The 27,387-nt window shown below is 43.4% G+C and overlaps 1 protein-coding gene across 1 annotated transcript; it reads right to left on the reverse strand.

Moving 5' to 3' along the window:
- Positions 1-5,836: 5,836 nt before the first annotated feature.
- Positions 5,837-27,335, reverse strand: NUP43 (nucleoporin 43). The gene is made up of 8 exons (XM_030809829.1): positions 27,175-27,335; positions 26,735-26,857; positions 24,464-24,541; positions 23,207-23,387; positions 19,456-19,591; positions 17,033-17,184; positions 12,177-12,299; positions 5,837-7,447 (listed from the first exon to the last, which is right to left on the reverse strand). Exons 1-8 carry the CDS (start codon positions 27,292-27,294, stop codon positions 7,218-7,220), a joined length of 1,143 nt encoding a protein of 380 aa, XP_030665689.1. The 5' UTR covers positions 27,295-27,335; the 3' UTR covers positions 5,837-7,217.
- Between the last annotated feature and the right edge of the window lie 52 nt (positions 27,336-27,387).

Raw genomic sequence — 27,387 nt, forward strand, 5'->3', positions numbered from 1 at the left:
TAGCTGTTAATTGTTTTACATTGCCATTTAACATTAATGGTAGGTCAGAATGATACCAGTAAGAGTTCAAATAAAATAGTTGCATATCATATATTGGGTCTCCCCAAGCTTCATATCTGTAAAACAAGAGCATGACTACTGTTCAGACCTTCAATTTTTTTTTTTTGAGACAGAGTTTTGCTCGTTTCCCAGGCTGGAGGGCAATAGAACGATCTCGGCTCATCACAACCTCCGCCTCCTGGGTTCAAGTGATTCTCCTGCCTCAGCCTCCCAAGTAGCTGGGATTACAGGCATGTGCCAATATGCCTGGCTAATTTTCTTTCTTTTTTTTTTTTAGTAGAGATGGGGTTTCACCATGTTGGTCAGGCTGGTCTCGAATTTCCGACCTCAGGTGATCCGCCCACCTTGGCCTCCCAAAGTGCTGGAATTACAGGTGTGAGCCACCGTGTCCGGCCCAATTTTTTCTTTTCTTTTTTTTTTTTGAGATGGAGTCTTGCTCTCTTGACAGGCTGGAGTGCAGTGGCATGATCTCGGCTCACTGCAACCTCTGCCTCCTGGGTTCAAAGTGATTCTCCTGCCTCAGCCTCCCGAGTAGCTGGGACTACAGGCGCCTGCCACCAGGCCAGGCTAATTTTTGTGTTTTTAGTAGAGACGGGGTTTCGCCATGTTGGTCTTGAACACCTGACCTCAGGTGATCCATCCCCACCTTGGCCTCACAAAGTGCTGGGATTACAGGCGTGAGCCACTGCACCTGGCCAGACCTTCTATTAGTCTGAGCTAGATACTATTGACACCGTAAGCTTAACTAAAGGCTCGATATAAACTATATACTTTTGAATTTAGTATGCTTCTTGGACAAGAATCTAGAGTGGATTATTAAAAGGATGTTTCCACAATACAATTAAATAGAAGTACTATTCACAAAGGACCAGGAATTTTTCAATTATGCCAAATTTTTGATAGTATAACTACAGCACATTTTCTCACAATAACCTTGGAAATAAGATAAATGGAATGAAATGTCAATAAATTAGGTTGTTTTATAAATATTTCAATAACTGTAGCCAAATACCAAAGATTCATGTTTCATTGATAATTGAGAAGACTCCAGCAGTGGGCCTAAAAACTTCATTTCATTTAACATCTTTCTGGCTGGGCATGGTGGCTCTTGCCTGTAATCCTAGCACTTTGGGAGGCCAAGGCAAGTAGATTGCTTGAGCCCAGGAGTTCAAGACGATCCTGGGCAATATAGTGAAACCCCAACTCAATAAAAATTGCAAAAATTAGTCAGGCTTGGTGGTACATGCCTGCAGTCCCAGAAACTTGGGAGACCGAGGTGGGAGGATCACTTGGGTCCAGGATGTCAAGGCTGTAGTGAGCTGGGGATCACACCACTGCACTCCAGCCTGGGTGACAGAGTGAAATCCTGTCTCAAACATCTTTCCTAATCAATGGGATGAAAGTGGAGAGAGCATGCTGAGCTAATTATGGAGAAAATAATAGCTTCTACAAAAGGTTCAAAGAAAATAGTCCTTTCCCATATTGAAATGAAATTTTTCTTAGAACAAGAAAGGCCCATATTAAGGATTAAAAACCATTTGTATTAACTTCCGAATATAGGAAGTGTGGCTTAGGAGTATCACATGTGAACACTTCAGAAAGCTGAGACAGCATTACAAAGGAATATCATTCCTATTAACAGGATGGCAAGATTTCTGTCATAATCAGCAAGGTAGACAATATATGAAAAAGTGTTTATCTTGCAAGTCACACTTAAAAGAGGGCCTCTGGCCGAGCACAGTGGCTCATGCCTATAACCCCAGCACTTTGGAAGGCCGAGAAGGGTGGATCACTTGAGGTTAGGAGTTCAAGACCAGCCTGGCCAACATGGTGAAAGCCCGTCTCTACTAAAAATACAAAAAATTAGCTGGGCGCACACCTGTAATCCCTGCTACTTGGGAGGCTGAAACAGGAGAATCGCTTGAACCTGGGAGGTGGAGGTTGCAGTGAGCTGAGATCGTGCCATTGTGCTCCTGCCTGGGCGACAGAGCGAGACTTAAAGTGTCAAAAAAAAAAAAAAAAAAAAAAGCCTTTGACGAAGAGGAGTAATTTTTAAAGGGAAAACCAGATTGTGAAAACAAGGTCAATTAACAGTGACTCATTGCTTACTATGGTTCAGATACTGTTAAACACTGTTACACTAAGACATGGGCCCTGTTCTTGATCTTGTGGCCCAGTAGGGGGAGACAGGCTCCTTAACACACTGCTTTGCGCACAATTTAAGTTCTGCACAATGGGCTTTTGAAGTAGAGTGCAATTTAGTCCGGATTGCTGGAGGCCAGTAAAAGCTGTCTGGAGAAAATGACACCTAGAAGGAGTCTTGAAGGATAAGAAGGATTTAGCCAAAAATGGCAAGAAAGAATGAGAAGGAAACCTTCACTGGAGAGACTATAATAATCAATTTTGAATATTTGAATATGTGATGAGAGGAATTTTGTGTGTGTGGCTCCTGAGATAAGACAGATGGAAGCAAATTTCAGTTCAGTATATGAATATTCATTTATTTAGTGAAACCCTACATTAAAGCATCCCAACACAAAGCAGATTCGAATATAACAACTGGTGATTGGCTCATCTCATAGGCTCACATATCAGTGTGTTAACATACAATAGGACTGTACCCTTTTACAGGATTGAGTGTTTTGGATCCCACTTACACACTAAAACCCTGCCATAAAGCTGTATCAATTAGAGCTGTTCAAATGTGAAACTGTATTGGAAAATGGGAAACTTTGTCTCCATATATATGTATATTTTTTGAGATGAAGTTTTGCTCTTTTGCCCAGGCTGGAGTGAAGTGGCACGATCTTGGGTCACTGCAACCTCTGTCTCCTGGGTTCGAGCAACATTCCTGCCTCAGCCTCCCGAGTAGCTGGGATTATAGATGCCTGCCACCATGCCCGGTTAATTTTTTTTTTTTGCATTTTTAGTGGAGACAGGGTTTTGCCATGTTGGCCAGGCTGATCTCAAACTCTTGACCTCAGGTGCTCCACCCACCTCAGCCTCCCAAAGTGCTAGCATTACAGGTGTGAGCCACCGTGCCTGGCCACCATATGTTTTTAAGTATACGTTGGATGATAATTTGTTGGGAATACCATAGAAAGGATAATGAAATTTAGGCTGGAGATGATCATCAAGGTACTTCCTACCTCTAAGATCCTGCAACCCTTGAAAGACACTCTATTTGATAGTTTCATGAATAAAGGCAGTGACAATGAACAAATTCATAAATTACGGTGTTATATTACATAAAGCTTAGTTTCTTATTAAAATTGGCAGAACTTGTCAACTGGCATGAAATGTAATGCTGTTAAAATATACTTTCTCTTATGGTTACAAATACTCAGTGGCTCACGCCTGTTATCCCAGCACTTTGGGAGGCTGAGGCAGGCTGATTATCTGAGGTCGGGAGTTTGAAACCAGCCTGACCAACATGGAGAAACCCCATCTCTACTAAAAATACAAAATTAGTTGGGCATGGTGGACAGGACAACATGATGTTGTCTTAATAGCGCAACTACAGGACAATATGTTGTCATTTAACGTGTTCTTTTGTCTCCTGTAGTGTCTGTAAAGACAGGTAAATCAGGTTCAGTTTTGTTGCAAGGAGTTGGGGAAGGACAGCTAGGCTGAAAACAGTCCTTAAAATGATATTTAGGGTAACAGCAATTATCTAAATTATCTGGTCTACTTTTCAGTGCTAGGAAAAAACCTACGCTGAGCTGAACAAGTGTATGGTTTTTACTTACTCCTGGAATGCCACAAAATGAAAGACAAGTAGTTTCTTCTGGGCAAGAGTATTTCATAGGTGGTGTTATTTATTCCTTTTGTATTACATCAGGAAGCACATAATATCTACTTGTCTACTTTTGTGATATTAGGATTGACAAGAGGCCAGGCACAGTGGTTCAGGTCTGTAATCCAAGCACTTTGGAAAACCAAGGCAGGAGGATCGCTTGAGGCTAGGAGTTCAAGACCAGCCTGGGCAATATAGTGAGACCCTATCTCTACAAAAAAAATTTTAAAAATTAGCTGGATGTGGTGGCACACACCTGTAGTCCCAGCTACTTAGGATGCTGAGGTGAGAGGATTGCTTGAGCTTGGGAGGTTGAGGCTGCAATAAGCTGTGATCATGCCACTGCACTTCAGCCTGGGTCACAGAGTGAGACCCTGTCTCCCCTACCTACCCCCTGCCCAAAAAAAAGTGTGTATGTGTTCCTCATCCTTCAGAGATGTACAGTGAAGAATTATGATTGAAATGCCATCTGGAATTTGCTTTACAGTGATCCAGAGCAGGGGTGGGGAATGAACAGCAGCAAAGACTGGCTGTGTGTTGTTAATTGATGAAGCTGGGCGATGAGTACATAGGTTAATAAAACCATCCTTTTCATATGTTTGAAATTATCCATAATAAAAAGAAAAAAACTTCAGATGCATTAAATTACATTCCAAATGCAATCATTACATGCAAAATACAAAACCACAAAATAAAAGGAATTACAGGTTATTTATATTAAAAGGAATTACAGGTTATTTATATAAACCTAGGACAGGACAGCATGCCAGGGAACAAAAAGTATTAAGAAACACATCAAATGATTTGGCTGGCATGGTGGCTCACACCTGTAATCCCAGCACTTTGGGAGGCTGAGGTGGGTGGATCACCTGAGGTAAGGAGTTCGAGACCAGGCTGGCTAACATAGTGAAACCCCGTCTCTACTAAAAATACAAAAAATTAGCCGGCTGTTGTGGCGCACGCCTGTAATCCCAGCTACTCGGGAGGCTGAGGCAGGAGAATCGCTTGAACCTGGGAAGTGGAGGTTGCAGTGAGCTGAGATTGCACCACTGCACTCCAGCCTGGTTACAGAGCAAGACTCCGTCTCAAAAAAACAAAAAACAAAAAACAAAAACAAAACACCAAGAATAAAAGCCAAGTTTTAAAAGAAATGCAAATTAAATCAAATAGGCGTTATAGCACTAATCATAATAATGAGAAGCTGGAAACATGAAATAATAATAGGCAACCAAATGAAATAAATTATGGTACACACACATATACCTTAGAATATTACATAGCAGTTTAAAATGATAATAGAAAAAATGTTAGGGAACGTGCATCCACAAATATGTATATTTCATTTTATTAAAAAATTATACACATTGATGGATAGAAACGGATATGAAAAGAATATTGTCTGTTTGAAATTCTAAGTACTTAAAATTTTCTTTTGACTTTGCTTTTTCTGTAATTATTTAGTAGTAACAAAAAGTCTTTAAAAAATTAGTCCCAGCAATAATACTATAGACAGATCAAAAACCCAAAACCCCTGAGGTAAAGTGGCATTAAAAGACTTGAAAATAGGTAGGGCGCCGTGGCTCCCGCCTGTAATCCCAGCACTTTTGGAGGCCGAGGCGGGCTGATTACCTGTGGTCAGGAGTTTGAGACCAGTCCTGGCCAACATGGTGAAACCCTATCGTCTCTACTATTAATACAAAAATCAGCCGGGAGCGGTGGCTCATGCCTGTAATCCCAGCATTTTGGGAGGCTGAGGCAGGTAGACCACGAGGTCAGTTCAAGACCAGCCTGGCCAACACAGTGAAACCCCATCTCTACTAAAAATACAAAAATTAGCTGGGTGTGGTGGTGAGCACCTGTAATCCCAGCTACTTGGGAGGCTGAGGCAGGAGAATTGCTTGAACCTAAGAGACGGAGGTTGCAGTGAGCTGAGATCATGCCATTTCACTCCAGCCTCAGCAACAAGAGCAAAACTCCATCTCAAAAAATATATATATTTATTAGGACAGAAAAGCAAAACCTTACCATAATTCCATAACTATGATTATTGGAATTACAAAGTAAATGAACACTTCAATTGTCTAATAGCAGTGATTTGTCATTAAGGTCTCAGGTCAATAATACATTTAAAATCTAACAAAGTTTGGAAAGATAGTATCATTAAATTATCTTAAAACACTACATTAGTTCATTATTATCCCTGCAGACAAGGATAAAGATGGTTGGTAAGACTATAGGTGGCTAAAACAAAGTAAAAGAATTAAAATGGCAAAATTATTTACTCTGATCATATCATTTGATGAATCACACTTTTATCTATCACATTTTTAGTTTGGAAATAGTTCGCTTATCAATACAGAATTCTACTTTATTGCACAATGTCCAGTTTGGCAACTTTCAGCTATGCTGTGAAGCTAAACAAAAGCAAAGTTGGGTCTAATGAGCTGAAAGAGTTCTGCTCAAAAACCTATTCTGAAAAAGGAACTTGTCAAAACATTTTCACTTTAAAAAAATTCCAGGCCGGGTGCAGTAGCTCACACCTGTAATCCCAGCACTTTGGGAGGTCGAAGCGGGTGGATCATGAGGTCAAGAGATCGAGACCATCCTGGCCAACATGGTGAACTCTGTCTCTACTAAAAATACAAAAATTAGCTGGGCGTAGTGGCGCACACCTGTAGTTCCAGCTACTCAGGAGACTGAGGCAGGAGAATCGCTTGAAACTGGGAGGTGGAGGTTGCAGTGAGCCGAGATTGCACCACTGCACTCCAGCAGAGCAAGACTCTGCCTCAAAAAAAAAAAAAAAAAAAAAAAATTGAACACAGCTATACATTTTTGTCATTTTTGCTCTACTCAATTCTTTCTGAAAAAGTTTATTATTATAATTAAGGAAATAAAGTGTGGAAGGATCATAGGAAATACTTGCAATAAAAAGAATAATCGTTAACATTGGCAACTGCCACTAGGAAGGTGTATACTCCACATGCTACTGATAAAAATTGTAGGAACCCATTGGTAGTTCCCATAACCACCAATGATGTGTTAATTCCCACAACATCAAAAATACAGAACTAGTTCCACAAGCTGTCTGTCAATAATACTCTGAAGGCAACCTATTCATCAGCACCAGAATCCCATTGATTTTCTTCCGCATGTTCACAATCTTTTGCCATCAGTCATCTACTGGATTCTACAACTGTTTGGGAGTGTCAGGCTAACAAAAGTCAAAACTGGGCATTGACATTAATGGTAGTTTACTGATGTTTCCCCTGCAAATCTCGTATGTTCTGATAATAAAATTTTGCACAGAAGTTGGATTTCAAAAGGCTAATGTTCTATCTGAAATCTTATAATTATAGTACTTCTAAGAAAAAAGATGTCTAGTAACATAAATTGCTTCTGCATCGGTTCCACAAACAAGACAAGGACCTAAAACATCCAAACTGTTGACAGACAGAGACCTACTGGGAAGTAAGCTTGTGATTTCAATTCGGTCTTTTGCAGGATCAGTGCTGAGCCAGGAGCTAATGGCAGACTGGTGAACATTAGCTTGGTTACTAATGCTATGAGACAAAAAAGTACTGCTTCTTCCTCCTGGGAGAAAAAAAGAAAAGGAAGAAATCTTTCAAGATGACTTTTATATTAGTAAACATCCAAACTTCTACTGATATTTAGAAAGGTGATAATATCAATGTGTTTAGTTCTCAGAATAATAGGCTAATAATTCCATTATTATACATCACCACTTTGGACCAAAGGCTTATTCAGTGATATTAAATATTCAAATTTCCATAGGATAATATGGATACCAAACTTGAAGTCTTCAGGAAAAGCAGATTATTTCAACTGACTGTCTTTCTGTTCATCTTTTAATGGAAAGTCTCAGAAAGGTAGCAAAACGGCCAGCAGACAAGTTGAATAAAGAAAGAAAAAAAGAAACCAAAGATGTAGGTAATATATGGAAATATAAACTCTTGGGTAATAACAAAATAAAATGATCATGAGAAAGAATTTCTAGACATATTTCTAGATGAACATTTCTAGAAATATATTTCTAAATATATATTTGTTACTATATTTCTAAAAATATAATTGCTTTACCTCAAATCTTTCATTCTTATGCTTTTTAGATAGACGTTCTTACAAGTAGATTAGAACACTACTAGATTATAAGGTTTTATCTCTAACAGTGCATTGTACTTACTATAGAATAAAGTGAGGCAGAGGCAGTATATTTCAATTTTAGTCATTGTTCGCAACTTACTTTCCTCTCAACTTGCTATCGTATCAAATAAGTACAAATTTAATTCACTCAACAAATGACTGAGTACCTACTATGTGCCAGGCTCTGTGCTGAGTGCTCTGTGCCAAGTCCCTATGTCTTGAAGCTTAAAGATTAGTACATTTAAAATCTTACTGATCCTTTAAAATATGGCTGAACTTCCTTCTCTAAGAAACCTTTGAAGACAACCTCTACTTCATGTTTTTCTCTTTCCTCGAACCCTCAGCACTTGTATGTACCATTAATTTACTACTTTATAACAATTCTTATATCCTAATTGAACTATCCATGCCTCTGTCCATGACTAAGTATGTCTTAAGAGCAGGATGCATATTTTATATTTGTTTTACCTTTTCACAGTGTCTAATACTGTGCCTTGTAATAGTAGACACAGAATAAAGTTTTATTTCCAGTCTAACCAAGGTTCCTTAAAAGTAAACTTGCAAGTTCAAGACTGTGCGGTTAGGGGAGGAAGGAAGTAAAAACGAAGTACATACTTAGTTAATCCTTAGATGAAACTGTTTGTTTCTCTGTAGATGAAGTTATAGCATGCACATGCATGCATGCTCCACACATGCTCTCCGCTCCAGAATTTTTCTGGAGAAGTTTTAGAATTTTTTTCCCCTTAGTTTTTCTGTTTATCTTTTACTGCCCCTACATTTTACATTGCTCTTGGACACTGTAAAGATTAACACATTATTCAAGCCACTGTGATAAGACTCCTTTCTCATCTCCCTGTTTCCACTTTTCTCCTCCCCCTTCAGTAAGTCTAAAGTCCTTATCATGGGCTACAAAGTCCCAGGGCTCCTCAGCCACCAGTCCTTATCTCCCACCACTGTACCCTGCTGCCTGAGCTGCAACCATGGTGTCCTTGCAGTTCTCTGTCTCAGGCCCTCAGCATTTGCTGTTTCCTCTGCCTGGAATGCTTTCATGTCACTTACGCCTTCACTTCTCTTAAGTCTCTGCTCAAATGTTCCTTCTGCCAAGTGGCCTCTTCTTATGACTCTCACTAGAGTGGCTCCCCTCACCCGTCTTTATTCTTTATCCTCCTACTCTGCTGTATTCTTCTTCATGGTAATTAGCAGTGTATTTGGCCATGTTATTTTCCTTTTTCTTTTCTTTTTTTTTTTGAGACGGAGTCTCGCTCTGTTGCCCAGGCTGGAGTGCAGTGGCGCGACCTTGGCTCACAGCAACCTCCAACTCTTGGGTTCAAGCTATTCTCCTGCCTCAGCCTCCAGAGTAGCTGGGATTACAGGCACCCACCACCACGACCGGCTAATGTTTGTATTTTTAGTAGACACAGGGTTTCACCATGTTGGACCACGCTGGTCTCAAACTCCTGGCCTCAGGTCATCAGCCCGCCTCAGCCTCCCAAATTGCTGGGATTACAGGTGTGAGCCACTGTGCCCGGCCTCCTTTTTCTTTTCAGTCTCCTTTTCCACTTTTCTGTGCTCCACTATATACTGTAGGAGGTGGAAGTCGGCAAACTCCACTTTCCAGGCTGCTTTGCCATCTGCCATCCAGATGGGCCTTGCCAATAGCAGGTATTAATAGTGGGTGACTGGAAGGCGGAGGGGAGAAGCAGCTCCTTCCTGCTCCAGGTTTCTGGCAACAACACTAGTGGTAGTTCCAGCCTGGTTGAGGGAGCGCCTTTTCTCCTAATTCAGAACAAACTTTAACAGCATTTTCAGCAGTGCAGTAGCAGGGGTACTAACAATTATTATTTCTGGGTGTTCCCTTTTCTTTCTATTTGTTCTCCCAGCACCCCTCCTATTACCTTTTGTTTTCCCAGCCCTTCTAACACATGAGACCAATTCCTTCCACATCTAAGGTAGTTTCTGACATTCTAATTGGACTCTTAATGATACATTATCTATTTTTTAACTGTCTACTAGAATATTTGCTCTATGTATGTCGACATTTCGTTCTGCTCACTGTTATATGCCCAACACCTAGAAGAATGCCTACCACATGGTAGGCATTCAGTAAATATTTCTGAATGAATGAATAAGCAAAAGAACTTTGGAACCACAGACAAACCCTCAAAAACAGGAAACTTGGAAAATGCAAAAACACATAAACCCTGATTACAAGTGCATGGTTTTTGGCTGACCATAACCTACCACTGACTGTAATGAGGAAAGCAGGCCTTTTTTTCTTTTTGAGATGGAGTTTCACTCTTGCTATCCAGGCTGGAGTGCAATGGTGCGATCTCGGCTCACTGCAACCTGTCTCCCGGGTAAAAGCAATTCTCCTGACTCAGCCTCCTGAATAGCTGGGATTACAGGCATGAGCCAGCACACCCGGCTAATTTTGTATTTTTAGTAGAGACGGGGTTTCTCCATGTTGGTCAGGCTGGTCTTGAACTCCCAAACTCAGGTGATCCACCTGCCTCGGCCTTCCAAAGTGCTGGGATTACAGGCGTGAGCCACCACACCCGGCCTGAGACCAGGCCATTTAACTTGAGAAGAAACCAGTACCCTCAGTTACATCAAATATCAACTTTTTTCTTGCCATTCACACAAACTTGGCAATGCAATATAAAAGATTTGCCTGTGTCTATGCTATGGCATGAGGGTCCAGGTTAATGGCACTCACAAAGGAGAACCTTGGCTGTCTCAAGTGAGCCAGCTTATAGCATTTCTAGCCATCAGCCATACAGTAGTAAGTAACTTGACAGATTTCAAGCCCTGTGATACTCAAATTTACTGAGGCAAGAGAATAAAAATGTTTTGCCATTAAGTAAAAAATACGAGGATGTCTAATTTGGTACTTAAAAGTATAAAATGGCTGGGTACAGCGGCTCACGCTTATAATCGCAACACCTCGGGAGGCCCAGGCAGGAGGATCGCTTGAGCTCAGGAGTTTGAGACCAGCCTGGGCAGCATAGTGAGAGCTTGTGTCTACAAATATATATATATATAAAAAATTAGCTGGTTGTGGTTGCAAGCATCTCTGGTCTTAGCTATTTGGGAGGCTGGCGCAGGAGGATCGCTTGAGCCCAGGAGGGTAAGGATGTAGCGAGCTGTGATCATGCCACTGCAGTCCAGCCTGCATGTCAGAGTGAGACGCTGTCTGAAACAAAACAAAACAAAATAAAAGTATGATAAAATTACACATAACGGGCTGGGCACAGTGGCTCACACCTGTAATCCCAGCACTTTGGGGAGGCTGAGGTGGTCAGATCACTTGAGGCCAGGAGTTTGAGACCAGCCTGGCCAACATAGCAAAACCCCATCTCTACTAAAAATACAAAAAAATTAGCCAGTTGGCTGGGCGCGGTGGCCCACGCTTGTAATACCAGCACTTTGGGAGGCCGAGGCGGGCAGATCACGAGGTCAGGAGATCAAGACCACAGTAAAACCCCGTCTCTACTAAAAATACAAAAAATTAGCCAGGCGTGGTGGCGGGCGCCTGTAGTCCCAGCTACTCGGAGAGGCTGAGGCAGGAGAATGGCGTGAACCTGGGAGGCGGAGCTTGCAGTGAGCCGAGACTGCGCCACTGCACTCCAGCCTGGGCGACAGAGCAAGACTCAGTCTCAAAAAAAAAAAAAAAAAATTAGCCAGTTGTGGTGGCACACACCTGTAATCCCAGCTACTAGGGAAGCTGAGGCACAAGAAAAGCTTGAACCTGAGAGGCAGAGGTTGCAGTGAGCTGAGATTGCACCACTACACTCCAGTCTGGGTGACTGAGTAAGACTCTGTCTCAAAAAAAAGGTCAGGTGTGGTGGCTCACTCCTGTAATCCCAGCACTTTGGGAGGCTAAGGCAGGCGGATCATTTGAGGTCAGGAGTTTGAGACCAGCCTGGCCAACATGGTGAAACCCCATCTCCACTAAAAATACAAAAAAATTAGCCGGGCATGGTGGTGCGTGCATATAGTCCCATCTACTCGGGAGGCTGAGGCACAAGAATCGCTTGAACCCAGGAGGCGGAGGTTGCAGTGAGCTGAGATCGTGCCACTGCATTCCAGCCTGGGTGATAGAGTGAGACTCTGTCTTAAAAAAAAAGTACACATAACAGTATTCATTAAAAAGTTTTACCTTGGTGAAAGAGTGACGACTTTTCAGGTACATCTGTGGAAGCATCCCAGTGCCAGAGGGATCCATCTTCAGAGCAGGTAAACAGATGATCTGGGTTGGATGGGTGAAAGTGAACTTCCCACACTAAGAGACAAGAATCAAGAAGCTCATTCCTGTGTAGATTAGCTGAACAAACAACATTAAACCCCCATCTCTAGGCACCATCTTCCATTATCCTCCATCACATACCTTCAAGCCTCAAGTCTGTCATAAAAATTAAAGCCTTCAGAATTAAAGAAAAGACATAACTTTCCAATGGCTATAACACATAGAAAGGAAAAAGAACCCTATGGGAGGCTAAGGCAGGTGGATCACCTGAGGTCAGGACCAGCCTGGGCAACATGGTGAAACACCATCTCTACTAAAAATGCAAAAGTTAGCCAGGTGTGGTGGCGCATGGTTGTAGTCCCAGCTACTTAGGAGGCTGAGACAGGAAAATCACTTGAACCTGGGAGGCAGAGGTTGCAGTGAGCCGAGCTCGCACCACTGCACTCCAGCCTGGGCGACAAAGTGAGACTCTGAGGAAAAAAAAAAAAAAGAAAGGAAAAAGAAGCCAACTAAATTTGTGTACTGGGTAAGGAAATAAATGAAAATAGTAGCCGGGCGCAGTGGCTCACGCTTGTAATCCCAACACTTTGGGAGGCCAAGGTGGGTGGATCACTTGAGGTCAGGAGTTCGAGACCAGCTTGGCCAACATGGTGAAACTCCGTCTCTACTAAAAATACTAAAAATTAGCCAGGCATGGTGGTGGGTGCCTGTAATCCCAGCTACTCAGGAGGCTGAGGCAGGAGAATCGCTTGAACCCGGGAGGCAGAGGTTGCAGTGAGCCAAGATCACACCATTGCACTCCAGCCTGGGCAACAAGAGCGAGACTCCGTCTCAAGGAAAAAAAAAAAAAAAAAAAAGTCCAGGCTCAGTGGCTCACGCCTGTAATCCTACCACTTTGGGAGGCCGAGGTGAGTGGATCACCTGAGATCTGGAGTTCAAGACCAGCTGACCAACATGGTGAAACCCTGTATCTACCAAAAATACAAAAAATTAGCCCAGCGTGGTGGCAGGTGCCTGTAATCCCAGCTACTTGGGAGGCTGAGGTAGGAGAATTGCTTGAACCCGGGAGGCAAGGTTGCAGTGAGCTGAGATTGCATCACTGCACTCCAGGCTGGGCAAAAACAGCAAAACTATGTCTCAAAAAAAAAAAAAAAGAAAGAAAAAAAAATCATTGCTAAAACATTTAACCCTATTACTTTATGAAAATGCTTCATTTTATTTTTTTAAATAGAGACAGGGTTTTGCTATGTTGTCTACCTTGGTCTTCTACTCCTGGCCTCAAGCAATCCTCCTGTCTCAGCCTCCGAAAAGTGCTGGAATTACAGGTGTGTGCCCAGCTAGGAATGACTGTCTTTTACGGAAAAGTTTTTTTTTAATTGGTAAGTTGTCTTATTTTTCAATTCCTGTGTCATTAATATATGAAGATTATATTATTGGAAAAACTGAGAAAGACCCTAATGAAATATAAAAATGAATTTCTAAGAGGCAATATCCAATATTGGTTAATGCCAAGATGCTGAATACTTCTGGTCTTTATCACAGAAATAGCAACTGACTTCTAGCAAACCAAAATTTGGAAATGTTCCAAGAATTTGGATCCAGTTGCAGATGGAGGGCTTTTTATTTTTTACTTGTTGATTATTTATCAAGAGAAACTATTTCTTAGCCCACATATTTATGCTTCATACTTTAGGAACATAGGGCAGTGACAAACTTCTACACAATTCAACTCAAAGAAATTCTCTCTCTTTTTGAAACAGGGTCTTGCTCTGGCACCCAGGCTGGAGTGCAGAATGGCATGGTCATGGCTCACTGCAGCCTTGACCTCCGAGGCTTAAGCAGTCCGCCTATCTCAGCCTCCTGAGTAGCTAGGACTACAGGCATGCATCACCATACCTGGCTAACTTTTGTATTTTTAACAGACAAGGGGTTTCCCCATGTTGCCCAGGCTGGTCTCAAACAACTGGGCTCAAGCGATCTGTTTGCCTTGGACTCCCAAAGTGCTAGAATTACAGGCATGAACTACCGTGCCCAGCCCCAAAGAAATTCTATATATTTCAAAATCACATTCAATTCTGAAAGATACCAGTCTTCCTCATTTCCTCAGAATCTTTTTTTTTTTTTTTAAGACGGAGTTTCACTCTTGTTGCCCAGGCTGGAGTGCAATGGTGCGATCTCGGCTCACCACAACCTCTGCCTCCCAGGTTCAAGTGACTCTGCTGCCTCAGCCTCCCTAGTAGCTGGGATTACAGGCACGTGCCACCACGCCCGGCTAATTTTGTATTTTTAGTAGCAACGGGCTTTCTCCATGTTGGTCAGGCTGGTCTCGAACTCCTGACCTCAGGGTGATTGACCTGCCTTGGCCTCCCAAAGTGCTGGGATTACAGGCATAAGCCACCGCCCCCGGTCATCATTTCCTCAAAATCTTTTATGGAATCATAATTTCTATAGAAATCTAATAATAAAAAAATTAGCTAGGTGTAGTGGCACATACCTGTAGTCTCAGCTACTCAGAAGGGCAAGGCAAGAGGATCACTTGACCCCAGAAGGTTGAGGCTTAAGTGAGGTACCATGCCACTGCACTCCAGCCTGGCCAACATAGTTAGACCCTGTCTCTACAAAAAATAAAAAATTAGCCGGATGTAGTGGGGGTGCGTGCCTGTAGCCTCAGCTACTCGGGAGGCTGAGGTGGGAGGATTGATTGAGCCAGGGAGGCAAGGCTGAGGCTGCAGTGGGCTGTGATCACACCACTGCATTTTAACCTGGGTGAGAGAGACCCCATTTAAAAAAAAATACACAGGGCTGGGCGCAGTGGCTCACACTTGTAATCTCAGCACTTTGGGATGCCAAGGCAGGCGGATCACCTGAGGTCAGGAATTTGAGACCAGCCTGGTCAACATGGTGAAACCCCGTTCCTACTAAAAATACAAAAATTAGCCACACATGGTGGCACATGCCTTTAGTCCCAGCTACTAGGGAGGCTGAGGCAGAAGAATGGCTTGAACCCAGGAGGCAGAGATTTCAGTGAGCCACGACTGCCACTGCACTCCAGCCTGGGTGACAGAGCAAGACTCTGTCTCAAAAAAAAAAAAAAAAAAAAAAAAAAAAAAAAAAGTATAATCCATTCTGGCATGATATCAAAGACAGAGTGAGAAAATGAAAAATTTCTGTCTGGCTACATCATCTCCACCAGAATCAAAAGAAAAAAAAAAAAAGCTATAAATCTATTGTTCATGTTAAAAAAATGATGTGATGCAATAATAAATTGAGGAGCACAACATTTATTAACAAATATGACAAAGAGCCTGCATTTGCATGGGAAAAGGGCATTCTTGCACACTTCACTACAGCATATAAAATGGTATAATTTTTATCACCTTTTTTCAGGGAGTGGGGTCTCACTATATTGTCCAGGCTGGAGTGCATAGGTACAATCATAATGCACTACAGCCTTGAATTCCTGGACTCAAGCAATCCTCCTGCCTCGGCCTCCTGAGAAGCTGGTGCATGCCACCCACCTGGATTAAACTAGTATTATTAACTTTTTAAAGAGGTTATGTTGCCTAAGCTGGCCTCAAACTCTCGGGCTCAAGCAATCTTCCTGGCTCAGGCTCTTGAGTAGGAGAAGCCTGGATAGGCATGTGCCAATGTGCCTGGCTTAAACTGGTATTATTTTTGTGTAGAAAAATCTGTCAATGTGCTATGCAAAATGTTTGGCCTAGCAATTCTACTTCTAAAACATTATCCTAAGAAAATAAGTACATAAGGCCGGGCATGAGCATAATGGCTATGCCCAGCACTTTGGGAGAATCGTGTAAGTCCAGGAGTTCAAGGCTGCAATGAGCTATGATCACACCACTACTGCACTCTGGCCTAGGCAACAGAGACCCTGTCTTCAAAAAAATAAAAAATAAAAAAAATACACAGAGATAAATATCTAAGGATTCTCACTACAGTTTTGGGTATAAGAATGAAACCTGTAGTTGGTGTGGTGGCTCATAACTCATACCTGTAATCTCAGCACTTCCTGAGGATCACTTGAGCCCAGGAGTTTGAGACCAGCCTGGGCAATAAAGTGAAACCCCATATCTACAAAAAAACCAACAAACAACAACAAAAAATCAGCTAGGCATGGTGGCACACACCTATAGTCCTACCTACTTGGGAGGCTGATGTGGGAGGATCACCTGAGCTGTGGAAGTCAAGGCTGTAGTGAGCCGTGACTGCACCACTGCACTCCAGCCTGGGCGACAGAGCCAGACCCTGTCTCTTAAAAAAAAAAAAAAGCCGGGCATGGTGGCTCATGCCTGTAATCCCAGCACTTTGGGAGGCCGAGCTGGGCGGATCACCTGAGGTCAGGAGTACAAGACCAGCCTGACCAACATGGAGAAACCCAATCTCTACTAAAAATATAAAATTAGCCGGGTGTGGTGGTGCATGTCTGTAATCCCAGCTACTCGGGAGGCTGAGGCAGGAGAATCGCTTGAACCTGGGAGGCGGAGGTTGCAGTGAGCCAAGATAGCACCATTGCACTCCAGCCTAGGCAACAAGGGTAAAGCTCCATCTCCAAAAAAAACAAAAACAAACGTTAAAGAACTTAAATATCAAGTAAAAAGAAATTACATAATTATTTAAATGTACACAATTCAGCCATTAAAAGCTACGATGTAAAATGATCCACATGTATCATTATGGAAAGGTGCTTATTAGCTTATTATATGTCATATAACTCACCCAATATAAACTTTCTGTATCTCCACAATACTTACTTTCAGCTTCATGAGCCTTCAGCAGAGATACAGGCATAGTACCTTGTCTAACATCCCAAATACTCAACATTCCATCTTGGCCACCAGTAGCTACAACATGCTGTTGGTTGGGATGTCTATCAACACAGTGGAGTGGCACTCGGTCACCAGTCCTTTTGTGGGAGATAACGATGACATAAAAATCAAATAAAGTATAATTTATCTTTGTGTAACATAGGAAACACGTTTTTTGTTTGTTTTGAGACAAGGCCTCACTTACCCAGGCTGGAATGCAGTGCTGCAATCATTGCTCACTGTAGGCTCAAACTCCCTGGGCTCAGGTATCCTCCCACCTCAGCCTCCTGAGTTGCTGGGAGTACATGTGTGTACCATCATGCTTGGTAAACTTTTTGTATTTTTGTAGAGATGGGGTTTCTCCATGTTGCCCAGGTTGGTCTCAAACTCCCAGGCTCCAGTGATCTAGCCACCCTGGCCTCCCAAAGTGCTGGGATGACTGGTAACTGTGCCTAGCCTGCTTTTTTTTTTTTTTTTTAAGAGGCAGGGTCTTGACCAGGCTCAGTGGCTCACACCTGTAATCCCAGCACTTTGGGAGGCCAAGGCAGATGGATGACTTGAGGTTCAAGACCAACCAGGCCAAAATGGCGAAACCCCATCTCTACTAAAAATACAAAAACTAGCCAGGCGCCGGGCGCGGTGGCTCACGCCTGTAATCCTAGCACTTTGGGAGGCCGAGGCGGGCGGATCACAAGGTCAGGAAATCGAGACCATCCTGGCTAACACGGTGAAACCCCGTCTCTACTAAAAATACAAAAAAAAATTAGCCGGGCGAGGTGGTGGGCGCCTGTAGTCCCAGCTACTCAGGAGGCTGAGGCAGGAGAATGGCGTGAACCCCCGGGGGCGGAGCCTGCAGTGAGACGAGATCGTGCCACTGCACTCCAGCCTGGGCGACAGCGAGACTCCTTCTCAAAGAAAAAAAAAAAAAAACCTAGCCAGGCACAATGGCACATGCCTGTAGTTCCAGCTACTTGTGAAGCTGAGGCATGAGAATAGCTTGAACCCGGTAGGCAGAAGTTGCAGTGAGCCAAGATCATGCCACTGCACCCCAGCCTGGGTGACAGAGTAAGACTCTGTCTCAAAAAAAAAAAAAAAAAGGAGAGAGAGACAGGGTCTTGTCTTGTCACCCAGGCTACAGTGCAGTGGCCTATCTACAGCTTGCTGCAAGCTGGGCTCAAAAGAGCCTTTTGCCTCAGCTTTCCAAGTAGCTAGGACTACAGGCACATGCGACCGTGCCAGGCTATTTTAAGAAATTTTTGTAGAGATGGGGTCTCACTGTGTTGCCCCAGCTGGTCTCAAACTTCTCACCGCAGATGATCCTTCCAAAATGTTGGGATTACGGGCATGAGCCACCATGCTCAGCCAAGAAACACGTTTTATATGGTAACTAACTAAGTGACAACTTAGTGGCTGGAGCTACTGGCTGAATCTTTTTTTTATTTGAGACAGAGTTTTGTTCTTGTTGCCCAGGCTGGAGTGCAACGGCGAGATCTTGGCTCACTGCAAACTCTGCCTCCCAGGTTCAAGTGATTCTCCTGCCTCAGCCTCCTGAGTAGCCGGGTCTATAGGCACGCGCGACTATGCCTGGCTAGTTTTTGTATTTTTAGTAGAGACGGGGTTTTACCGTGTTGGCCAGGCTGGTATTGAACTCCTGACCTCAAGTGATCTGCCCGCCTCGGCCTCCCAAAGTGCTGGGATTACAGGCGTGAGCAACCACGCCCGGCCTGGCTGAATCTTAATGATACCAAAAAAATGAACTAAATTAGATATATTTCTAAATAGTACAATTTTGAAATAATTCAAGGCCACAATTATTCATTTTCACTTCAATTTGGAGACATGGAATGAAAGACAATCTGATGGTAAGATATACAAATCACATTTCCACTTATTAGATTATTTAAAAACTCATACATCAATTATACTAAATATTATTTAGCATCTTATTTAATGCTTAGTTTATGTAACTATTTTTTCAGTGTGACACATTGTTTTCTTATGAGAGAAGGTTGTACACCTAAAAAGGGGGATTTCTGCTCAGAAAAAATATTTGGAATTATATTTTTCCCCCAATCATTACATCTGGAGTATATTTTATCTACTAAACAATCACTGAAAGAGCAGAAATAAGTTCTCCATGAAATAATACAAACTTCAAAGACTAAAGGCTCTGAATCACTATAACTAATTACTAAATGAAGCATAGTAGTATCAACCCCGTCAAGTTATGCTTGCTCTACCAAATTTTAATCAGGGATCTCCCTCTTAAAATGCAATTAAAATACAATATGGCTTAAAGCCAGTAGCTATAAACAACCTAACACATTAATTTGTGGATTACATTACTGAAATTACAAATCAACACTTACAGTGACAATATCTGAGAAGGCTCATTTCCTTGTTGTCTGAAATCCCATATTTTCAACTGTCCAATTGAATTTACAGTAAGAATCTCAGGAGTTCGAAGAAAGGTTACAGCATGGAGTGTACTACTATCTGCATTGTCTAGAAATTTAAAAAATGGTAGTATGTGTTAGTGAGTCCCCTTTTTTTCCAAGAAAATCTTAAATCACACTCCTTTCATGGATTGATATATTACAATTTCCAGTAACTTATAATTTAAATTTCTATAGAAAAATGCATGGTTAATGTATATATTTAAATGGATTCTCTTTGGATGGGAAAAATATTTACTCACAGGACATCTGAACTGTTTTCTGTTTCTTTTTTTTTGCTGTTGTTGCCCAGGCTGGACTGCACTGGCGCGATCTCGGCTCACCACAATCTCCACCTCTCGGATTCAAGCTATTCTCCTGCCTCAGCCTCCCGAGTAGGTGGGATTACAGGCATGTGCCACCACACCCAGCTAATTTTGTATGTTTAGTAGAGACTGGGTTTCTCCTTGTTGGTCAGGCTGGTCTCGAACTCCCAACCTCAGGTGATCCACCAGCCTCGGCCTCCCAAAATGCTGGAATTACAGGCGTGAGCCACCACGCCTGGCTTACTGTTTTCTTTTTCTTTTTCTTTTTTGAGACGGATCTCGCTCTGTCGCCCAGGCTAGAGGGCAGTGGCGCACTCTGGGCTCACTAAAACCTCCCCCTCCCAGGTTCAAGCGATTCTCTTGCCTCGGCCTCTCTAGTACCTGGGATTACAGGTACATGCCACCATGCCTGGCTAATTTTTGTATTTTTAGTACAGACGGACTTTCACCATGTTGGCCAGGCTGGTCTCAAACTCCTGAGCTCAAGTGATCCGCCTGACTCAGCCTCCCAAAGTGCTGGGATTACAGGCGTGAGCCACCAGGCCCGGCCTTGAACTGTTTTCTAAATGGAAGGCTGAGTTTTCATACGTTTCTTTTTAACTCTTAAGATTGTTACCCCACATTTCTGAGAGAGTTGTTCAAGCTCCTCTAAACCCAATCTTACTTCCCACTAGTCCCTGACCTACAACTTCCATTTTACTGAGCCAAACCCCAGTGCTTCCTACAGAGCTCATTCTAACCTTGTGTTATTCTGCAGACTCATCCCAAATCTACTCATTTTCACCCTCATCAACTCTCGCCCTCTCCATGAAGTCATTCCTTATTGTCATAATGGCCCTTTTTGTTGATTTCCTAGTGTTTAGAACTTACGCCTCATAATTTAACATACACTTTATGGACTTTAGTTTGTGCCACTCCTCTACACTGCCACCAGGCAATGGTCATTAATTAACAAATAAGTGATGTCGCCCAGTGCAGTGGGTCATGTCTGCGATCTCAGCACTTCGGGAGGCCTAGGTGGGCAGACCACTTGAGCCCAGGAGTTTGAGACCAGCCTGGGCAACATGGTGAAACCTCGTTTCTACAAAAATTAGCTGGGCATGGTGGTGTGCATCTGTAGTCCCATATCCCTGGAAGGCTGAGGTGGGAGGATCGCTTGAACCTGGGAGGCAGAGGTTGCAGTGAGCTGGGATCATGCCACTGCACTCCAGCCTGGGTGACAGAGCAAGACCCTGTCTCAAAAAAAAAAAAAAAAAAAAAGTAATGCAACTTAACTCAGAAATGAAAATCATAATAAACATCACAAAAGGCCAGGTACAGTGGCTCACGCCTGTAATCCCAGCACTTTGGGAGGCCGAGGTAGGCGAATGACAAGGTCAAGAAATCAAGAACATCCTGGCCAACATGTTGAAAGCCCGTCTCTACTAAAAATACAAAAATTAGCTGGGTGTGGTGGTGTGCGCCTGTAGTCCCAGCTGCTCAGGAGACTGAGGCTGAAGAATTGCGTGAACCTGGGAGGTGGAGGTTGCAGTGAGCTGAGGTCATGCCACTGCACTCCAGCCTGGTGACAGAACGTGACTCCATCTAAAAAAACAAACAAACAAACACACACACACACACACACAATGGATTCATAGGCTTAATTCCTAGAGATTCTGATTTAAAAGGTCTAGAGTGGTCAACAGTTAAAAAATTTCCTCAGAGAAGTCTGGCTGAAGCATAGTTCAGAACCAATACACTTAGTTTTCCACCTAAAAGATATAACCTCTGTGATTTTGCATTATAGACTCTTTGCAATCTGGCCCCAGTTTACTCCTCTCTTGCTTCATCTTTCATCTCTCCTACATAAATATCTAAAGTCGGGTCAAACTATACTTTTTGTCATTCTCTGAATGTCTTTATCCTGCCTCTGGCCTATTCCCTTTGTCTAGCACGCCATCTTTTAGTATTACTTATGGTCTAGAACCTAGAAAAACTATTAATTACTACCTGCTTCCAGATGTTTTATCTGATAATGCCCTCTCGCCAAAAGAAAAGGTTTCTGTTTCCTCTAGTCAGTCATTCGTACTGGCCTCATCAACACACTCTCTTGACAAAGGGATCCTGCCTTGCGTGTGTTTGTGTGCATGTGTACATATATTTTTTTGAGACAGAGTCTTGCTGTCACCCAGGCTGGAGTGCAGTGGCGTGATCTTGGCTCACTGCAGGCTCTCAGTCTCTCAGGTTCAAGCAATTCTCATGCCTCAGCCTCCCAAGCAGCTGGGATTACAGACGTGTGCCACCATGCCCAGCTAATTTTTGCATTTTTAGTAGAGAAAGGGTTTTGCAATGTTGGCCAGACTGGTCTCAAACTCTTGGCCTCAAATGATCTGTTCACTTTGGCTTCCTAAGGTGCTGGGATTATAGGCGTGAGCCACTGCACCTGGCCATATATTTTTATATCCCTCAATCACTTAACATTGTGTTTACTTTTTTTTTTTTTTTGAGATGGAGTTTCGCTCTGGCACAAGGCTAGTGTGCAGTGGTGTAATCTTGGCTCACTGCAACCTCTGCCTCCCAGGTTCCTGTGATTCTCCTGCCTCAGCCTCCCGAGTAGCTGGGACTACAGGCATGTGCCACCACACCCAGCTAATTTTTGTTATTTTCAGTAGAGATGGATTTTCACCACATTGGCCAGGATGATCTCGATCTCCTGACCTAGTGATCCGCCCGCCTCAGCCTCCCAAAGTGCTGGGGTAACAGGCATGAGCCACCGTGCCTGGCAGTATTTACTTAGTATATGGTAAATACTCAATTACTCTGATGGATGAAAGGAATACAATGATTTTTCCTTTTTTGAAACAGAGTCTCCCTCTGTCGCCCAGGTGGGAGTGCAGAGTGCCATCACAGCTCACCGCAACCTCCACTTCTCAGGTTCAAGCTATTCTCCTGCCTCAGCCTCCTGAGTAGCTGGGATTACAGGCATGTGCCACCACGCCTGGCTAACTTTTCTTTCTTTTTTTTTTTCTTTTAAACAGAGTTTCACTCTTGTTGCCCAGGCTGGAGTGCAATGGTGCAATCTCCACTCACTGCAACCTCCACCTCCCAGGTTCAAGCGATTCTCCTGCCTCAGCCTCCCCAGTAGCTGGGATTACAGGCATGTGCCACCATGCCCGGCAAATTCTGTAGTTTTAGTAGAGACAGTGTTTCTCCATGTTGTTGGTCAGGCTGGTCTCGGACTCCCTATCTCAGGAGATCCGCCCGCCTCGGCCTCCCAAAGTGCTGTGATTGCCAGGGTGAGCCACCACACCCAGCCTAACTTTTGTATTTTTAGTAGAGACGAGGTTTTGCCATGTTGGCCAGACTGGGATTTTTCTTACCTATGGTTCTTACAGCTTCCTTGTGATCAGCTCTGAAGAGATTTATTCGACCATCCTCTCCAACTGTAACGATTTCTGGGTTGTTGCACACAACACCTGTACATGGTGCACTGCTATAGGAAGGACTGCCAGGGCCTGTGTGGTAATGAGCTGTAGTCCACTGCTGGTTGAGTGACAGAGTCTAGGCATCAGAAATGAGGATACTATTAAAGCAAAGTACTAAGGAACTAGCACTTCTTCCCAACAAGAGTATCTTTAAATTCTGACTCACACCCTTCTACAAGAATAAATCTCTCCTTTTTCCTTTAGAATAATGAAATCTATTAACTACTGCCATCAAAGTTCTATATACACTGAATTAGATTCAAAAGGAATATTGTTTAATAATGCCCCACATTTATCTCAAACTACAGTAATGACTTTTAGGTATCAAGCAGTTGGATGTTCAAAAGCAACTCTTTGTATTCTTATGGGAATTAACCTACATCTAAAATATACATATCTGGCCCACGGCTGTGGCTCATGCCTGGAATCCTAGCACTTTGGGAGGCCAAGGCAGGCAGATCATCTGAGATCAGGAGTTCGAGACCAGCCTGGCCAATATGGCAAAATCCTGTCTCTACTAAAAATGCAAAAATTAGCCAGGTGTGGTGGCACGCGCCTGTAATCCCAGCTGCTTGGAAGGCTGAGGTGGGAGAATTGCTTGAACCAGGGAGGTGCAGGTTGCAGTAAGCAGAGATCGCGCCACTGCACTCCAGCCTGGGTGACAGAGACTCTGTCTCAAAAAAAAAAAATAAATAAAATAAAAATAAAATAAAATAAATAAAATATTAATCTCTATAGCTTTTTCTAAATGACTCAAAAAAAAACCTTAACATGAACTGGACCTTATATTAACTAGGCATGTCTATTAGAAAGGTTATCTTTGGCTGGGCGCAGTGGCTCACACCTGTAATCAAAGCACTTTGGGAGGCCGAAGAGGGCTGATCACCTGAGGTCAGGTGAGACCAATTTGACCAACAGGGAGAAATCCTGTCTCTACTAAAAATATAAAATTAGCCGGGCGTGGTGGCATGTGCCTGTAATCCCAGCTACTTGGGAGGCTGAGGCAGGAGAATCACTTGAACCCAGAAGGCAGAGGCTGCGGTGAGCCGAGATTGCGCCATTGCACTCCAGTGCTTGGGCAACAAGAGCAAAACTCCGTCACAAAAAAAAAAAAAAAAAAAAAAGAATCACTTTCAAACTAAAGTTCTTTACCTGGTTATTTGGATGGTGAAGGAAAACTGTTACACATCCTGTTGATGAAGCAGCGACAATTCTTTCCTGGTCAAAAAACTAAAGAGAAAATTTCTGCTTGTTAAAGATTCAGAAATATCAGCAGGGAGGAAGTCCATTTGTTTATTTAACTCAATTAGTAGCAAATCTTCTAACAATTTTAAAAAGCAAAGAGCCTATGAGTGTTAAGCAAATAAAATGTGCAAATAAAGCTGAAAGGCCAAACTGCCATACAAAGTATTTTCATGAATAAACAATATTTTTTCCTAGACACATTCACCCACAATTGATTTAATTTGGGACCAACACAATAAAACCTTAGGAAAATATTATTCCTGGCTGGGTGTGGTGGCTCATGCCTGTAATCCCAGCACTTTGGGAGGCCTAGGCGGACGGATCGCTTGAGCTCAGGAGTTCAAGACCAGCTTGCGCAAGACGGCGAGGCCTTGTCTCTACAAAAATACAAAAATGAGTTGGGGTTGTAGGGAAGCGGAGGTTGCAGTGAGCCAAGATTGAGCCCCTGCATTCCAGCCTAGTTGGCAGAGCAAGACTCAGTTTCAAAAAAAAGAATAAAAATTTTAAAAAAGAAAAGCCAGGCACGGTGGCTGATGCCTGTAATCACAGCACTTTGGGAGGCCGAGGCAGGCAGATCACGAGGTCAGGAGTTCGAGACCAGCCTGGCCAATATGTTGAAACCCTGTCTCTACTAAAAATACATAAATTAGCTGGGCGTGGTGGCATGAGCCTGTACTCCCAGCTACTCGGGAGGCTGAGGCAGAAGAATCACTTGAACCCAGGAGGCGGGGTTGCAGTGAGCCGGGATCGTGCCACTGCACTCCAGCCTGGGTGACAGAGCAAGACTCGTCTCAAAAAGAAAAGGAAAATATCGTCTGGGCACGGTGGCTCACACCTGTAATCCTAGCACTTTGGGAGGCCAAGCCAGGTGGACCACGAGGTCAGGAGTTTAAGACCAGCCTAGCCAACATGGTGAAACCCCCATCTCTACTAAAAATACAAAAATTAGCCGGGCATGGTGGCATGTGCCTGATGTCCCAGCTACTTGGGAGGCTGAGGCAGGAGAATTGCTTGAACTCAGGAGGCAGAGATTGCAGTAAGCTGAGCTTGTGCCACTGCACTCCAGCTCGGGTGACAATGTGAGACTCCGTCTCCAAAAAAAAAAAATGTATCTTTCCTAGAGCTAGATAGCTTTCTTTTTTATTTTATTTAATTTATTTTTTATTTTTTATTTTCGAGACAGTTTCGCTCTTGTTGCCCAAGCTGGCGCACTGTCGGCTCACTGCAACCTCTGCGCCTGGGTTCAAGCGATTCTCCTGCCTCAGCCTCCCAAGTAGCTGGGATTACAAGCGCGCGCCAGGGCTAGGTAGCTTTCTATGGAAAATGCAGGGGCTCTCCACACCAGGATTTGAAAACTTAATTTCGGCCGGGCGCCGTGGCTCACTCCTGTAATCCCAGCACTTTGGGAGGCCGAGGCAGGCAAATCACCAGGTCAGGAAATCGAGACCATCCTGGCTAATATGGTGAAACCCCGTCTCTATCAAAAATACAAAAAATTAGCCGGGTATGGTGGCCTGCGCCTGTAGTCCCAGCTACCCGGGAGGCTGAGGCAGGAGAATCGCTTGAATCCGGGAAGCGGAGGTTGTAGTGAGCCCAGATCATGCCACTGTACTCCAGCCTGGGTGACAGAGCGAGACTCCATCTTAAAAAAAAAAAAAAACAAACTCAATTTCATCCCCACCACTCACTACTGGTTTTGAGACTTTGGCCAAGTTAAGTTCACTAAATCGTGGTAAATCTTTAAAACGGGAGCACTAATCTCTACTTAGGGAGTTGTTATGAGAATTCAAAAAACAAAATGTTATCCCCCTGCACAGTATCTGTCACATAGTACATGCTCAAGATATAGTAGTCTCAGTTTTCTCATTAGTAAAACAAAGTAACGATACTTGATTCACTGGCATGCAACAATTATTAATTTTTGTAAAGCTCCCCAAACGGTATTTAGCACATAGTCGATAGTCAATTAATAAAAAAGTATGATTAAATCTACATCCCCTTTCCCAGTCCTTTTTCTGCCACTAAATGGCTAAATGATGTTGGGCAAATCATAACTTACAGAGCACTCAGTTTTCTGTAAACGATGGGTGACACCAGACAACTTTTACGATGCTCTGCTTGTTTAAATGTATTACTTAGGACTTTCAAAGTTAGCTTTTGGATGATACACAGATTTACCTGTAAATCCATTACATCACCATGGTGTCTGATATCACACAATAACTGATGGTCTCCTTCAAACCCTCCATCAGAGTCCAAGTTTCCAAAATCTCCAATAGACCACAGTGAAACATAATTTTCCTGTAAAACAAAAAGTTTTGTCTTGAGATGACATAAACGTCAACTCTCGGAAAATAAAAGTTGTGCTCCCGTCCGGAAATGTTGCTCCAAAACATCTCAAATGGTATGGTAAGCTTAAAACACAACGAGATACGAGGCTCAGGCATGCCATCACCGGCTCTGAGCTACGGAGCAACCGCGCCTGAGACAGGGTTCCGGGGGACCTAGAAGTGCGAGAAGAACCAGCCAGAAGGTGGGAGTTGGCGCGCGGGAGGCCAGGTGTCAGCGCAGCCGGAGAGAAGGAGGAGGTAGGGGCTCGTCCCTATCAGCGAGGATACCTCATTGTCCCAAGATCCTGTAGCGAACGTCTCCGCGGTCTGTAAACTTCCCGGAGGCAGCGGTCGCCAGCGGGTTTTGCTGATTTTCTGAGACACAAACTTCGCATAAATTTCCTCCATGCCGAAAGCAGCCGCAGCAGGTACTGCAAAAAGCAAGCACAATGCGCGCCTCTCAGCCCCGCCTCTTCCCGCGGAACCCTGATTGGATGGGAC

This window comes from Nomascus leucogenys, chromosome 3, assembly GCF_006542625.1.
Source record: "Nomascus leucogenys isolate Asia chromosome 3, Asia_NLE_v1, whole genome shotgun sequence".
NCBI lineage: Eukaryota > Metazoa > Chordata > Mammalia > Primates > Hylobatidae > Nomascus > Nomascus leucogenys.

Coding starts and splice junctions, on each gene's coding strand:
- NUP43 (XM_030809829.1), bottom strand. CDS start 27,294: ATGGAGGAAATTTATGCGAAGTTTGTGTCTCAGAAAATCAGCAAAACC. Junction 19,592..23,206: donor GGAAGCTGTAAGAACCATAG/GTAAGAAAAATC, acceptor TTAAATTTCTAG/ACAATGCAGATAGTAGTACA. Junction 17,185..19,455: donor CCTTCTCAGATATTGTCACT/GTAAGTGTTGAT, acceptor CTCCCACAAAAG/GACTGGTGACCGAGTGCCAC.